This window comes from Phasianus colchicus, chromosome 9, assembly GCF_987193195.1.
Source record: "Phasianus colchicus chromosome 9, bPhaCol1.hap1.1, whole genome shotgun sequence".
Lineage (NCBI taxonomy): Eukaryota > Metazoa > Chordata > Aves > Galliformes > Phasianidae > Phasianus > Phasianus colchicus.
In genome coordinates this window covers 17,249,589-17,267,220 of record NC_143444.1, presented here as the reverse complement: position 1 = coordinate 17,267,220, position 17,632 = coordinate 17,249,589, and the positions used below count along the sequence as shown (strand labels likewise).

General features: G+C 37.4%; 1 protein-coding gene and 1 long non-coding RNA gene across 10 annotated transcripts in view; one reads left to right on the top strand and one right to left on the bottom strand.

The window, feature by feature from the left end:
• The window catches only part of ZNF644 (zinc finger protein 644), a 91,003-nt gene that overhangs the window by 56,827 nt on the left and 16,544 nt on the right, over window positions 1-17,632 (bottom strand). For 8 of the 9 annotated variants that reach the window (XR_016469241.1, XR_016469239.1, XR_016469242.1 and 5 more), the window contains exons 2-4: window positions 13,460-13,515; window positions 3,277-3,382; window positions 3-2,049 (exon numbers count right to left, since the gene is read on the bottom strand). Coding sequence is in view for 4 of the 9 variants with exons in the window: in XM_090146378.1 (XP_090002504.1) it covers window positions 3-2,018 (2,016 nt within the window). In the remaining 5 variants the exon portion in view is untranslated. Of the gene's footprint in view, window positions 1-2; window positions 2,050-3,276; window positions 3,383-13,459; window positions 13,516-17,632 lie in introns of those variants that run through there. The other variant, XM_090146380.1, reaches the window with a different exon arrangement.
• LOC149916845 (uncharacterized) lies at window positions 9,501-14,430 on the top strand. The gene is made up of 3 exons (XR_016469244.1): window positions 9,501-9,708; window positions 12,269-12,732; window positions 14,015-14,430. It is a non-coding gene; the product is annotated as an uncharacterized LOC149916845 (long non-coding RNA).

Genomic DNA, 17,632 nt, shown 5'->3' with positions numbered 1-17,632 from the left:
ACAGATGACTGTGAAACGCTTTTCCGAGCCTTCTGTATCCTGTAGGGTCTCTTGTGAAGTTTCCCAAAGTTACTGGACTGTGAAGTAGAGCCAAATGATCGTTTTACATCTTGTTTTAAAACTGAGTTCTTTGGAAACGTAGAAGATTGTTTTATCAACTGTTTTGTCCTGCTACCAAAATCTAAAGATTCTTCTATTATGCTGCTTTTTCTTTTTTCTAGTCTAAGATGGCTACCAAAGGGATCAATGCAAGATGCTGGATGCAAATATTCCATGTGTTTTTTTAAAATGCTTCTAGCTGAAGTTGTAAATGGACACATCTTACACATGTACGTCGATGACTTCTTTGAGGATCCTAAATATGGATCTTTCATGGATGCCTTCTTCTGTGACTTCCTCTGGGACATGTCACTACCAATAACAGAACACTTGACTACTGCTCCATGAGCAATCCCTCGATGACATTCAAGTTCATTTTCTGTCACAGCCATGAAATTGCATTCCTCACAGCAGTAGTATCTTTTATCTTTTTCATGGGTCTTTGCATGCTGCACAAATGTTTTGGGACAATTGGTACCAAATACACACTGTGGGCACTGTAACCGTGCACTCCTACCCTCATCCTGAAGCTCTTTCAGCTCACGGATTTCTTCCATCAGTTTCTGTCTTCGTTCTTGGTGAATTATCATGTGTTTAAGAAGTGAATTACGATCTCTAAATGTCCTCCCGCATTCCCTACATGCATAAGGCCTGGGGACATTGAGATGTCGGAAATGGCTGTTCCCATCTAAATGGTACATCATATGCCTATGCAGATGTTTCTTCTCCCTAAAATTCACATTGCACTTTGTACAGGGATAAAATGATGGTTCATCAGTACTGAAGGTAGATGGTGATTCAGAATCATTCTGTTCACATTTATTTTTTAAAGTATTGGAAAGAAAAGTGCTAGTGTGAACAGGAGAAGCATCCTCTGCACAGCTACCAGTGGGACTATAAATGAGCTGCTGGATAGCATCAACAGCTTCCAGCTCTTCATCTGTGGATTCAGGCTTTACTTTACTCAACGAGTATTTCTGAGGTTCTACTATTTGTAGTTCCTCATTCTGTTCTAAGAAGTCAACAGTTAGCAGTTTTGACTTACTAGGAATATAAGTAGTATCACCAAAACAGTCTTCAGTATAGCGTGTTATTTTACTAACATCCATTTTTCTTTTTCTCTTTTTTTCTAAACCTACTTTACAGTGAATTGGAGACTTCTCTATTGTTTCTTCATTTGTCATAAGAAACTGTATAAACTCTTTCTGTGGATCCCAGCTGGGTTCACATCCCGATCTGAAACCACCTGTACCTGAGGAAATGCCTGTTAATGCATCAACACAATCGTCTTTTACCAGTAAATTTTTATCATCCTCACAAACTTCTACTTGGCCTACTAAAGTGCTGTCTACACTATTTCCTACTGATTTCTGTGAGTCACAACCAACTGAAGCAGAGGTAGGTAAATTTTTAATGGAATGAGTCACGTTCTTAGCATGTGCTACATCAGGTAACAAAAATAAAACTTGGTGCTGATTTGAATTTTCTGTTGTACTCTTTGCAGGCAGCTGAAGATCATGAACCACCGTCAAAGTTGAGCAGGAATCTGTATGATGACCTACAGGCTGTCCAGTGGTTAGTGAAACACTGCCTTTATTCATAATGGAAGTTTTTGTTGAGGTGGAGTGTGAAACTGGTCCATTAACAGCAGTTCCTCTAGACAAGATAAAGTTTTCACTAGAAACAGTAGGAGCACCAGTGTGTATAAATAGAGAAGTCTGGCCTCCACTTAAGGCTTTTTCAGATCTGTCCCTGGATAGCTCCTCAGGCAGAGTCAATGTACTGTTTTTCTGAAACAATGTGTCACTCTCTTGTGATTCAGGAATGCCACCTTCCTCCTCAGATACAAAATCACATAGGATTTCCTCTTCTTCTTCTTTAGCACCAGTAACTTCAGTATTTATCTCTAAATCATCCATGTTGCTGGTCTGTCCATTAAGTACATTTATACTAAAACAAACAAACAGAAAACAACAAAACAAGCAAGAAAGGAGTCAGAATCACAGAAATATAAAAATGGCAATTTTAATTTACAATTTTCTCTAGGACCATGCTCCTTCACACTGTAGTCAGAATGTTTTGAATTGAAAAAATATATTCTAACTAGTTTGAAACATGTTTTAAATTAATCAGTAAAGGAACCAAAAACTGCATACTCTTCTTTTTTTCTTTTCTTTTTTTTTTGCTAGGCTATATTAATAACCATACAGCACTGTCTAGTATTATCTCAGTCCAAAATGAGTCTCAACACTTACATGCAAGGTGGAAAAAAATATGACAAAAACTGTGCAAATGCATTTTGCATGTACATTCACTTGAGCATACTGTTTATCCTTAATTCTGTTCTAAAAGTAAAACAAGTAAGGAGTTAAGGTTATCCAGACGGCCACTACAGTCATTTTAGTGATTTTTATATTACTTTTTAAAATGTAATTCCCTTTGAGACCTAAGAAATAAACCAAAATAATTTTTATATATCTCAAGATATCACTTCTTTCAAAGCACTTGTATAGTTGACATAATGATATGCAGGAGCTTGCAATGCCTTTACTTGGGTATTAATAGAGAATACATCCACTAGGCCAATTTTGGACATGTAATTGCTGCTGCAAACATAGCAAAGGATCAAATTCACTGAAGAAATGAAATGTTTTCCCATTATGTTCTTAAAATGTGCTCTCCTCGCTTTAAGACAAATACATAGATCAGATCCTGCTGATGTTCTGAGCCCATTTAAAATGGCAAACAAATAAAACAGATTTTCTTAAAGGTGGAAAAAAAATAAGCAGTTAAAAAAATATTTAGTTAGGATTTATCTACATAACGAAATCACCACATTGAATTCAGTGTATGACAGAGAATATTACAAATTAATTCTTCACGTGTGTTAAGTATGTCTTTCCATAAGCAAATTCCATTTACACACAAAACAATCTACCCAATGTTTACTAAGTACAAAGAAGTGTCCTGCATATGGGTCTTGAGAACACAGTAAGTGTAAGGCATTAGAACATCCACCTAGGAGATGAAAACATTTACCTGCTTTACAGGAAACACATTATTTTACCCTTGAATTGTACTTTCATATTTTAGGGGATTTATGTCTGCCATCACATACTTAATATCAGACATTAATCAACATTTTGAATAAAGAATCCTGTTAAATGGAGTCATTACCTAGACTCTTCAAATCACGGTGTTATAACTCACAACAAATGTCCATGGCTCCTTGCAGTGGTCCTTCATCAAAACCAAGGAAGACCACGCTTGACATCCTTTTTTCCTAAGGATAAAAAATAAGCTGTTTAAAGGGCACCAATTTCATCTTCATACATCACACACCAAAATGAATTCAGAACTATTAGTTTTTCCAATTCAACATCATGAACATCAGCTGTCCATGTAATTCAAAGCTATCCAGAACCTCATGAAATTCTGCGCTCTTCAAATCAGCAAAATGACAAAATAATCTAATCTCCTTAAAGTTTCTAAATAACAAACCCCAGTATACTGCATTTTTTCTTAACCATTTTGAAGAAAAATAAACTGTATATGTAGTACAAATAAAGTGAAAAAAACCTTTTTACAACAAGGAGTTCAAAAAGTGTTTTCTTTGCTACCCAGTTAGTGATCTACTCAATTTAGCAATGCAGCTGTACTCACATCAGCTCAGTAACAAATGCCCAATGCATATGTAATGATTGTATTTATTAGACTACTTGTATGTCCTAATGTTCAACTAGATGCTCCAGATATCTGTCTTCATTTTGTAAATTTCTGAGTTTCTTTGCTCTTTTCAGATGAGTCAGTTTCTACACAACAAGAACTTCCAATAACATCATATTCACAGTATCATCCTTAAGTGGTGATAATGCACTACGCAGCAGGAGTCTTTACAATGTAAATACAAGTTAGAAAAGGGTACTACAAACATGCTCTAAAAAAATCGGTAGTGTAAAAAAAAAAAATCAAATTAAAGAGGGGAAAGCTCCAAAGACACAGAACTGTTCGAATGACTTTATAACTGAAAGTATAGGCTCCATTTAATATTAGGCAGCAGACTCTAAAACGTTCCAAGAAAGTTTAGAAGAAATACAGTAAGTCAGCTTTTCCTTCATTTTGTCACTGCAGATGTAGACAAGTGCATGCTCAGTCAATTTCAGAGCCTACATTAGTTTTTCTCAACAGGAAGCAATGTTGCTAACAAAGTGGTAAATTCAGTGTTAATGAGTGGCTTCACTGTTACCACCTCTGAGGTAAAACCTTCCACGTTCCAAGTTCCACCCATCTGTTGTGGTGTTAGGGGTTCAGAGGAAGAACAGACGCTTCCCATTTAAAGCAACCCCACTGGTACACCCCAAACAGCAGGGAGGCTGACTGAGAACACGGAGATTGCAGCCCTCATTATCAAATGGCTCCTGAAAACTTTTCACAGGTTTACAGGGCGAAGAAAAATCATTGCTCCATATACAAAAACTGTGTGCATTATTCTTAAAACCTAAGTTAAAACAAGGAGGAGAAGGCACCATACAACCACATCAAACTTCAGGACTATCATGAGCAATATCCAAAACATTACATCGTGCAATCTCAAAAGAGACTCCTTTCTGTATTGTGTATTTATGGAGATTGTGAACTATTCCATATGGATCTGATTAGAAGACATCTATGGTAATACAGCAGTCCCTACAGATTTCAGGCTTTGAATTAAGCCTTAGTGGCTTACTATATCGACAATATTGCTGTTACTTTTTAATAATTTTCTGCTAATTATCACATTTTTCCAGCTATTGGGGTGGTACTATTCACTATTAGGTGTGCAGGACAACAAAAGGAGTTAGCATTTTTAACAGTGTATTTAAAAAAAAACATAAGACATTCTTAGATCTGTGAATATTGTAATAACAGGGAGCCAAAATGCAGTACTGTACATATAGGAATTTGCTCAATAACAATGATGCCACATAATGCCATTACTTTTGAGAAGAACATTACTATTATTTCACTCATGCTATTCAGGAAGCACAATATCCAGACTGAAATGCTACATAACCCTGAACTACTTGGAAAAAAAGAAAATCAATCATTGAAACAAAGATTTAACAAAGAGTATACAATAATCTTTGCGTATTTCCATATAGTTTTATAGCTTTCTACACCACATTAAAAACACACGCTGTACTAGTTCTGTCAAAATACATGATAATTAATCCTTAGAGTACTTGAAACTTAAACACTGAGATTAAATTTCAGATTTAATATTGCAAATAGTGCTTGCCACATCCACTACCAGGGCAACGCAGTTGATTTGTTATTTAGGAACATTCACACAGAAGATGTGTGCAAAACAGCAGAGTACAAAAAGCCTACACAAGCACCACAGTTCTAGGCTCATACCTTGGCAACTTCAAAATTCTATCCAATTATTTTATGTAAACTTAGAACAAATGAAGCATGATTAACAGTCTTGTTCCTGACTTAGGTGATCCACTGTTTATTACAGTGGCATTATTTCATTTTTGAAAGTAGAAAACGACCAATTATTTTGCCAACTAAGCCCAATTCCAACTGATTTAATTAAGTACTTTTAAATTTACATTTTCACTTTCTAAATACTATTTTTACTCATAAAATATCAGTTTCAAATCATAATTAGTTCTGCAGATATGAATGCCCGTGGCCAGATACTCTAAGCATTAAAAAAGTGTAAGGTCAGATCTGTCTTCAAGCTGACAGATCATCATTTAAATGCCTTAAGCTAATCTTGTAGTCACAAAAATCTTGAACATCAGTATTTTTGCAAACTATCAGCACTTGCTATAACACCCTTACTACACTACATCTTGAGGTTACTACAGAAGAAATGAGGTGATAATTGCATATTAACATAATTATTCGGTAATCCCTCTCAGCAAGCTTCCCAGGTCACTCAGTAATTCAGATTAGATGCAACCTTCCTGTCATCAAACCTATGCTGTCCACTTTCTGTTCATTAAGAATTCTTTTTGATAGGAATCTACTTAATTCCATTGTTCTATGTACATTATTAATTGTATTTATTACAAGTAGGTTTATGACATTTCCAAGCTGCTATTTCATAATGACAACCCTTACTACATAGCAGTGTCACGCACCAAATTGCAGTGCCTTCCCACAACACTAGTTCATTAAAGCTTACACTGCAATGCTAAGTGCATTCCGCTGTTGTCTACGAGCAGATACAGCTAGAGCTTTCTCCATTTCTGTTACAATAACGCTGTTTTACAAGCATTTATATCAGATGGAAAGGATACTGCAGGTGAAAAATTAAGTTGGAAGAACATGGCTGAGATTGAGAAAAGCATTAAGTGTCTCTATGTGTTTTGATATCAAGTTTCTCACCAAATACATAAATATAAACCAGTGAGCTAAAAGCACAAAGTAACTATTAAGTATCACAATGACTTAAGTCATCTCCTAAATGGGTTGAATTTACTTGCTAAATTAACTGAAGAAACACTATTTACACAGTGCTACAACAAAGGCAAAACTGAACTTGTCCTGTGCCAAGTAACTAGTCGTTGATTCCAGTTCCTTAAGCCAAATCCATGAAAAACGAAGGTATTTCAGATTATTCAAATATTCAAGTAAAGGTGTTGCAGGCTTTTACTGATTCCATTAACATTTGTTATTCCTTCAAGACTTTGTTATTAAAACATAAAAAAACTAACAGATATCATCACTTTTATCCAGAAGCTTTGCTGAAATAAAGCCTTCTGGAATGACAGCTGATGGAACCAAAGTCACAGATTTCCAAACAACAGCTGACTAAAGAACTTTAAGCACACTATGGCACTAGGCTAAGGCAGAGAGGATCCCTGTTTTTCCTCAGCATGCAGTCTATTCCTTTACTAATTTGATTGTGGTCCACTGACAAGTACTGAGCTTCCATCAAAAGTGAAATGTTTGGAAAACGAAGACTCACGCAGAACAGGAGGAAATTGTATAAATGCTAACTGCATAAATTGTATAAATCAACAGGAGGGGATGAGAAAGCCAAAAAGCTTGTTTCCGAAATAGCCAAGTGTATAAGCATAACCTTATCACACCTTTATGAAGAAAAAAAATCATCTTATTTGGAGGGTATCTGGACAACATTTCACAATGCTTTAGCCTCTTCCATATAACAGTGCACACACTTCACACCTACTGAGTATGGGGTGCTAGCAGTAATAATACTCTAAGATGATAAAATTATGGTATTTTAAATCAGAAGAATACCTACTAATAGTTTTCCTCTATCTATTAAAATCTCTCCTGATCCACCTCCCAGATGAAAACAGAACCACAAAGCCTGACGACCACGCAACAAACCAGTGATTCACTTTGCCTTCGCCAAGCTTGTTTGCAAAATCAGCCGTTGAAAATACATTCAGATCTCCACAGCACAGACAGACTACTAACTCATAAACTGCCTTACTGAGCTTTGAAATACACAAATTCATCTGAACATTTCTGGGAATTTTTAACTCCTGCAGTGAACAGCGAGCTTGCTTAGCACGCGCTGCCCAGCACCATCAGTACTGCCCTCTCGCACCTCTACACACAGGTGTATGGTCAGTAACATAACTACAGTCTGAGCAGTTCCACTGAAAACTAAACAAGTTCTGATGTGCAGCTGGCTATGTGAAAGCCCAAGCATCAGCATCAGAAAGCTCTCATACTTACTTGGGCTCCCATATTAAGAGTGATTTTCAAAGCAGTAAGAAAATTCACTGATGCAACACTATGAAAAATACAGAAGTTACTGCAATGGACAGGGATCCCAATGACTACAATATTACAAATGTTTATTTATTTCTTTATTTATTTTTTAATTTTAAAACTGCAAAGATTGTTCCCAATTCCTTAAAAAGGCAGCAAGAAGTAAGTAAACCAAAATGGAAAATTTTCACCAAGTTGTCATATTTCTCTATGAAAAGATGACCAAAGAGAAACTTACATAGGAGTCTTTTATAATTACACAAGCTCGCAGAAGATCAACACAATTAGGGGAGGAAAAAAAGAAACAATAAATGCAACTGCCATTGCACAGCAAAGGAAAATTCACCATTAGTAGTCACCAGCTACACAGCTTTACCACAAACTTTACCTGTATTTCCAAAAAAAAAAAAAAGCAAAATAAAGCAAAAAACAAATCCAAAGCATTTCCAACACAGAATATTGGAAAGTAAGGAGTATTTTATTTACTAATTTGAAGTTTTAGGACTGAGAATTCTCTAAGCAACAAAAAGACAACATCAAGTCTACAAAATCCTTAAGAATTTAAGCCTAAAGACTTTTTTTCTGTCTAAACAAATGATTAAGTTCAGATCTTCCAGGAAAAGCAAGACAGCATTTCTACTGGTCTACCAACTTACAAAAAAAAAGTCTGTCTTCCCAGTAAGATCATATTCAGGAACGTCAAACTTGAAGCACACTTATTTTCTAAAAGTTTATGTACCTGGAAATTTGTAGTTAACAAAAAAGCTTCTTTGAAAGCCATGTGTCAGATAGTTAGAAAAAATGTCAGTTTTATAAACATGATTTTTGGTCTAGAATGTGTAAGAGTGATACTGAAACATCTCACATCTGCAAGACAACAGTTCACAACCAAAGCAAGACTGTCTTACAATTCAGAATGCTATTACTGCCACCAACCATTCTTAATCTTATTTCTCCAATATTGATTTTCTTGGGAAAATATACCAATTTGTAGCAATGGAGTACATCCCACTAAAATCCAATACTGAAATCAATAAAATAAATGGAAATACAATTTAAGTGTCAAAAGAATCAAATGTAGAACTTTCGAAAATATTCTTCTAGCTTTAAGAGCTACTGCAGCTCTTTAAGATGATTTAAGATGATCTCATTGGCAGACACTTTTCAAAGTGAACTTGATACTGCCAAAAGATGCCTAGCCTGTACAAAACCAAGCCTTTGAATCTTGAATGGAAACCTCGAATGGAGGAAACCTCGAATGGAGGAAGCCCTACAGGCTTCCATAACACCCCACAGCACTTGACAGCCCTATCCATACAGGACAGTCAAGTAGTGAAGTCCTCACATTCCTGCATCTTTGTCTAGTTTGTATTTTCAGAAGTATGAACAAGTTTGAAGTGACACTGCCCTTCTACAGTCAAACTACTGATTTTTCCAAGATGGACACAGATGAAGTAATACCTAACAGCACAGCAGGAGTGCACACAGAACTTCTAAAAATACAGACTTACTGTGACGCGAGAATACTTACTATTTCACCACAGAACTGTTGCCCTCCACAGTTTCACATGCACAGATAAATTACTGTGGTCAGTGTGGGTTCCCTGCTGCAGTTGGAGGAATGCTGCCAGCAGGTTGAGGGAGGTGATGCCTCTCCTCTAACTCAGCCCTGGCAAGGCCATATCTGGAGTTCTGGGATCTGCAGCACAAGAGAGACCTGGAGCTACTGTGGAGTCTCCTGAAAGACCATTGGGACAATTAAGAGACTGTAGCATCTCATATGAGAGAAGACAGCAGTGGGACTGCTTAGCATAGAGAAGAAAAGACTTGGGGTCAGATCTCATCCATACGTACAAACATCTGAAGGTAGAGTGCAAATAGGGCAGTACTGGACTCCCTTCAGTGGTGCCCACTCTTCCGTGGTGTCCAGGGATAGGAAGGACAGATAGGAACATGTGAGTTTCCACTTGTGGAGGGCATATTTTCAAGCTGGGCAGAAAATACAGCAGAACTGTACTTTGACACCCCTCTCTTCCAGTGTTGCTGTTTTCCAGAGTTCTCTCACTAAATAATCTCATTATTCTGAAATTTATAAATAAGTTCTATTCATTTTCTATTAACATTTCTATTACTTAGAATTTGCCACAATTATCACTTTTTCACAGGATGAACCCCTCTTCCAGCTCACAATTTGCTTAGATGCCTTTTTGTCATACCACAGAGGGGCTCTAAGGAAGCTGGATTCTCAGTGTCAGCTTTCCAGAAAATGTAAGAAAAGTACTTCTCCATCAGTTATGTCTATAGTCACAACAAGTGAGGAATTTCAAAAAGAGAACATGCTTAAAGAAAGTACATGCACTCTTTAAGGGCTCTAGCACCACAACTAGGCTTCTTATAAGGGGAAAAAAAAGACAAAACAAAAGCTTTGCTGTCATTGCAGAAGACTTCAGCTTGCAGAGAAGAGAAAAAAGTCTCAACATGTAGCTATACACATGTAGCTATACACTGTCTTGTAATTATTTGGTTATATATTGGAATTATGCCTTTCTTAGCAGCAAAGCCAATTTAAATGACTCCTGCCTTCCTCCACATCCCTTCTTTCAGTTTATTAACAATTTCCTTACCTAGTTTAACAGCTTGGCACACTTACAGCTGAACTGGCACAACTGGCAGGCAGGAACTAAGAGTAAGGACATGAACTCATCAAATGGGGGAATTCTTTCCTAAAGTTTTTAATCAATAAATGAATGTAAAAGCGCAGAGAAAATTTCAGAAGGCAAGAAAGAAGTTTTGTCATTCCCTTACTTGCTTCAACAGATAAATTATGAAGCACGCTACCATGAAACTAATGTTATCTTTTAAAATCATTTGAAGTATACTATTCAATCTAAGTAGAAGTAAATAATATGATAATTCAGCTGGGGAACATTAAATAATACATCTTCTGAGAGTACTATTATCATGAGAAATTATCTTAAAATACATATATATGATAGCTAGATTTTCCATGGAGACATACAAAAGCAAATCCTTTCAGTAGGTTAAATAAGAAGCCTCTTCACTTCTGAAGTGCATCAGCAACTTCTAGAAAATTTAAAACAAGGCTGCTCTCCTTCAAATTGGAGATCTACAGAACCAAGGCGTTTATCTGTTCAGAAAAGTCCTTTTGAAGCCAAGTAGTGCCACCAAGTGGTGGTGAGATTCCGTATGCAAATAAAGATACTCCATATGTAGATCTCACAGAACTAAAAATGTTCCCCAGCCATCAAATAAGTGACTGAAGGTGTACTAAGAAAAAGACTTCAAACTAATCAAAGCAGAACTATGTATTTTTAGTAGTCAAATCCAAAAGTGACTTTCAATTTAAAAGTTCTACAATTAGGTGTTTTTGTTCAGACACCTTTTGTGAGCAGTAGCTAAAAAACTCTTTCTTCCACTACAAATGCAGTAGGGATCAGCAAACTAATAATGTTTGTCATAACCCTACGCAAATCTCCAGTGATTATGATGGCACAATCACAGAGGTTTACCCTCACAGTATTTCAAAACTCAGCATGTAGATCACAACCAGACTAGGAAGGGTTTTAGAAATCAGGTTCATCTGACTATTTTTGACAGAAATATTTCTCAAATTCATCAACCATATGCTGATAGTTAGCTGTGCCTGCTATTCCTGGGATGTCACTCCTGAAGATCAGAGGTGAGAATGTGCACAGCACAGCCAAGATTTACAGTGCAACTTTTTTTTTTTTAATAGAAGACATTAAAACAGTTTAACTCAATTTTATTGAAATATATCTTAGAACATGACACATTCTTCAACTTTGGAAAAAATTCTGACCACATTTCCCATTACAATGAAAAGAAAGTAGTAGTTTTTCTCTCTCCAGCATGCTCTGAGAGGTATGCAGCAATTTATCATGCTTTCTACTTTTTTTGGCAGATAATCATTTGCTGCACATATTTTAGTAGTATCACAAATTCTAAGATTGTACCTCCTGCTGATGTAGAGACATCCTAAAGCATGCTGTATTTCCCAATTACTAAAGGACTTCTTCAAATTAAACTCCACTTTTACTCACTTGCTTTATAGCTCTATAGAGTAATAAATGACATTCAGTGGCATCCACTGATCATCACCAACAAACTGGTTCTGATCAACGAAGATGACATTTATCTTAATAAAATACATTCACTGTTGTTAAATAGTTTCTTACTTGTGTACATTTAACTGGCAATAAGTTATTTGATTTCCCTAAAGTCAGGATATCTTACTATTTGCAATTAGCAAAGCAAAAACCCAAATTCATTATTCCCAAGGAAAACCTGTATAGAAAGCACTTTCCATCATCAGGAACTAAACTCCTGTTGAGTGTACAAGACGTTTGAGTGAATCATTAAATCACATTTTCAACTACTGCTTTAGGTGATGGAAGCTTACATGAAAGGCCAAATCTGCATCAAGTTGTGTGATTTAAATTCATTGGTCAGAAGTCTTCAAGATGCTGCAGTCACTGCACTCATGAGTGGAGACAGAAGACATAGCCAAGTACAGGTGGTTTGCCTATTTCTTTCAGAACCTCAAGATCTTCTCCAAGCAGTAGCAGTACCAATCAAACATCATTATACTGTTTCCATTTTTTCTGTCCTCTTGTTGTGTATGCACTAGAACCTCCCTCTCACGTGTTCAAAATACTGAGCTAATACTAAGATGGTATGTTAGTCAGCAGCAAGGAGAACTTGGGAATCCAGATCTTACTTCCAAAAGTCTGCATGTCCAACTATCAAGACCTGACTCCACAGTAATGAGAATTTACTGGATCTGGGATCTTACCGAAAGACACTTGTGAAGGAATCAAGCTAAAACAGATGAAAGCAAACTGGTCTTAGGTGTGTTTAATGTAACTTAATAGAGAATAAATTAATTAATCAAAGTATTCCTGTTGTAGAACATGAAGTAATGTGAAAAGAAACAAAATCTGTGTTTAACTAAACCTTCCGTCTCAAAAAATTAGAGGGGGTAAGAGGGACATGCCAAGAAATGCTTAAGTTCCTAAACTGACAGTCTGCAATTGGCAATGGACATCCAGATTCCACAACAGATTTTCATATAGTTTCGCTTACAAATAGCTCCACAAAGAGTTTCTTCCTAAGGAAAGGACAGGGAAAAAAAAAAGAATTTCTTAATTAATAAATTGAAATACTGTGCTAGTAGCTGGTCAGACTTCCCACATGGTTATTTATTAATAAAATAAGTGAAAGTTTAAGACACTCCTTTGACAATGCAATGTACATTTTCAATACTTAGAAACCAGGCAGATAATATGTAGACAGTGAAAGCCATCTTAAGTACTCATAATTCTTGTCAGCTAACAGAACACCACAACAGCTTTTTGACTACAACAGTTTGCAGAAAAAAAACAACCATAACTTTTATCATAAGTTTAGCTACTGGGGGAAGAGTGTTCCTCTTTTGGTATCACAGCACTGCATACCTAAATTTCAGCAATCAAGATTCAAGTTGCAATACAATTCATTTTTTGACTAACTGCTTTTCTGACTGCTTAGCAGTATGTGTTAATGGATTCAAGCAATCTGGGAAAAAAATTCCACATACCTTTGTTTGTTTTTTTTGCATTAAGCTCTGAGATCCACTTCCACATTAAAACAAACCTGCAAAATAAAACACGAATTTAACACAAATCCAGAGAAATCTATATGTATTCTAGGTTGGAAACATCAAAATTCGAGTGGTTTTCTCTCAGACACATGTGATTTTCAAATAACAGATGTTGGTACTAACCTATCAAGAAGCCATGTAAGTATATACGTGCCATTTAACTAAGAGGGGGAAAAAGTTGCATAGCAAGAGAAGTTCTGCATTTTCAGCTACTGCTTTCAAACTCAGCTATTTTATGTTCCTTGAACAGTGAATGAAGCATAGAGAATAAATGGTTAGAAATCAAAGTTTTTCTGACCTTTTTCATAAAAACTATCAAAGTACCTGAAATTAAGTGTTGGAAGGTTTTCAATACAGGGTCTCACCAGTTCTTCATTTTTCCTTTGAAAAAGTTAAGTATAATTTTAAGGCTAGTTGGCCCATTTTAAAATCATAACCTTCTTTGCTTTCATATAGGTTGATTAATACCAGATTAACTAATTTTTTTTTCAGTTTTGCTTACAAATCTTCAAAAGAACTTCATAAGGAAGCTTTTCACTTCCTAGTTGGAGGTACCAGACTACAGGACATTTGGAAGAGACTGAAAGTTATTGAAGCTGTACAAAACAAGAATGGATCAAAATACAGCATCTCTGCAAAACTGGTTTACTACCAGTGAAGACAAGGAGAATACAGCTTTATAGCACAAGACTCTCATATCAAGACAAAACTCATGAATCCATCACTAGAATTAATTTGGAAAGAGATACGTGTCCTCACATACTGCCTAGGACTCCTCTCCTAACTTGGTTCACCTGCAGCAGCTTTTTTGAATCTTAGTTCCCCAGCCTCTGCTGCAAAGCCATCTGTCTGAAATACAAAGGCAGAGAGTAGGGAAAGACATCTCTGCCAAGTCTTTATAGGCAATATAAGCCAGCAAAAGACAAGTCTCCAAGCTCCTTCTGCAAGCCACATGACCATTTCCTGATTACCACATAAAACTACAACCTTTCTGCCATGTTACTGAAAAGCTACATTCCTTTCTCAATTATGTCACACTTCCCTCCCCCTCTCCAAATAATGATAATAAAAAAAATCAAGTTTATAAAGAGACAATTCCTGTGCCTACAGAAGCAAAAGAATTTTTTTTCAAACAGCAGTGAAGCCCTACTAGATGTAACAGGAGGCTCAATAGCAAGCACGGTTAAAAACTCACAAAATATACCTTCCATGGATGATGAGCAAAAACACCTTTCAGAAAAGGGGAAGAAGGTCTATGCAGCTTAATGCTACCGAGCATTAGGATTAGCACTAAAACAGACATCTCAGTAAGCCTGTGCAATTTGGTTGGTGAAAGCCAGTCCAGCCTAACATATCTTCCACAGCAAGCAATTTTTCAATATAATGACCCAGCCACCCTGCAAACTCATCTCACCATTGCAACAATCCTCTTATCTTCTGAAAACTGCAATTGGCATAACACTAGCAAAAACTGTTCTCAGTGGAACAGTTTTCATCATTTCTTATTCAACTGCACAGCATCTCTGCACCACAGGACCAAGCTGGACACAGCAATCCAGCAGGCACAGCCCATGCTGTGCTGCTGCAGCTTTGGCACAGCAATGCCTTACATTAGGCCAAGCGCTTCAGACAGCTGCATAAAATGGCAATCCTATACTGCCTACCTGGAGATGATCCACTCCTTTGAAAAAGCTCCAATACAAGTATTCTTGAATATAAGTACTTTTTTGGCTCACAGAGAGCTCTTAGAGTACACTGGGAAAAAAGCGAGGTTATCCTTATCTATATCTGGCACAGAGGGAAAGAGGAGGGACTAGAGAAAACAGACCACCACAGTCAGGATACTGTCCAGCTGAGAGGCAGGTGCCACAGGTTTCACCAACAAGCAAACTGCAGAAGGACCGACGGGCTGGCTACCACAGCCTGCTGCAGTTCTGCAGGACCTTAATTCCCCTTAGTAACCACTGCACTCAGAGCCCTGCCACATGGCCGACAGCACTGCAGCAGCACACGCATGTTTTGTGGTGGGACTCACAAACTGTAGCTGATGACTGACAGCACTGAGACTCACCGCGCTTACAGCAACCAAACCTGTACTGCCCAACCAACACTTCCCCATCGAAGGTCCTTCTGCTGTCAAGGAGGATTCCTCTAACTATAGCACAAACAGCCCAATCTTAACAGCTACTTCTCATTTCAAGGGTGTTGACATTTGAAATAACTGAGCACCCGGAATTCTTTCCCAGCAGATCCAAGAGAGGTAGCTCCCCAGGGTTCCTGAGGGAAAGGCAAAATCACAAACGTTTTACCTCCGATTTTTCCTGTCTTAATTTTCATTATCAGGAAAACAGCTGTAAATAAAGTCTCCCTACCACGAGGTAACAAAGATAGGGCCCAACGGAACTCAAAAGCCAGTAAGAATAGTATATGCACCTTGAGGCCTCAGCAAGGAGGGAAGTGGGCCACAGCACTGAAACGGCCACTGCAGGAAGCTGTGCCTCTGACCGCTGATTTGCTGCCAGCCTGTTCTGTAAGGGCTGAGAATGGGCAGCAGGAAGCACACAGCACACGCAGAGATGGACAATGCCTCACAGGCACCCCAATAATACCAAAGAAGAACAGGCAGACTTCAATGTCCAAAAGCACAAGCAGATCTCACTGATCAGTGAGTATGAGCTAATGCTGGTGCACTGCCAGGGCTGATCACCTAAACCAGTGGAAAAAACAACCAACAACAGAAACAGCGTATCAGTGCTGCTGCCTTTCATACACAGTATCAAACAGCCCAAAGCAGGCACAAGAAGCTCTCCAGTCCACACACAGCGATCAAGATGTGTACACAGATACTACCCAGGCAAGCACAGTCACTTGAGCATGGGTGAGTTGCAGAGAGACAGAAGAATAACTTAAAAATATACAAGCTACAAAATTGTTAGAGATGACCACACTACAGCCACTAAAAAACTCTAATCTTTAAGACTAGCTGGAGATAAGCTATAAAAGCTTCCTTAGTATTGCTTTTAAAGCAAACAGCTACAGCTTCTACTTCAAAATTCAGATACATAAAGAACAATTAAGGTAATCCACTTTCCCATCTGTAAGTAGAGCAGAAAATATTTTACCTATGACTCCTGCATTGAACTCACAGTCATTCACAATACACAGTTTATATTAAGATAATTCACCTGAGTTTAAATCTGATTTACTTTACAAAATTTGCCCAATTTCTCCTCTGGTCACTACAATTACATCTTATTTTAAGATTAAATACACTTCTGTCCACTTTCTGTTTAAGGTAGTAGCATCCTGATTTTAATAATGAAGTACCTCCTTCCTAGAGAAGGCCTCTGAGAAACACTAGATTGCAAAGGCTGAGGAACACCAGATTGCAAAGGTGTACAAGGAACCTTTACAGTAATCCTGATAAGACTTTTGATGCACTTATCTACCACTTAGTCCTTATTCTTAACAGAAAAACCCTAACAGATCCACAACAACAGGTACTTCTACATCTATCTGGGAAAACACCCTTAATTCTTTCCAGCCAGCACCTTCTCCTGGAATAGTTGCAGTAATTGAGAGAAGTGCATTTATTTTGTTGTTTTAAAGTAAAAGTTCCAATGTAATAGAAAACCAGCTTTCGCCTTCACAGCTGATTTGGATTACAGAGGAAGCAAGGAAGACAAAGGAACAAAGGTGAGAATAAGCTGTAGCAACAGCTTTTTTTGGTTGGTATAAGTTGGGGCTGCACAGTTCACTTCAGCAGCTTAATGCAAAAAACACAGCACTGGTATTGCACCTGTGGTCATAACCTCAAGCACTTCCTGAGATAAAAGAAACAGATGTATTTGGTTGAGAGTGACAGATACATTCACCAGGACACCAGCGTCCCAGCACTAAGATCCGTTAAACGAAAACATGGCAGAGAGAAGGCGCAGTGAAAGGGCAAAAGTTTCCTTCTACTGTCTGATGCAGCTCTGGAAGTCTTCCACAGATCCATGGGAATCTAATAGATCTAATGTGGCAGAGAAGAAAAAGCTCCTCAAGGAATGCAGAAGCAGCTCCCAGTAGCACGGTCACCCACTACTACTAAGAAAAAAACAATTTCAA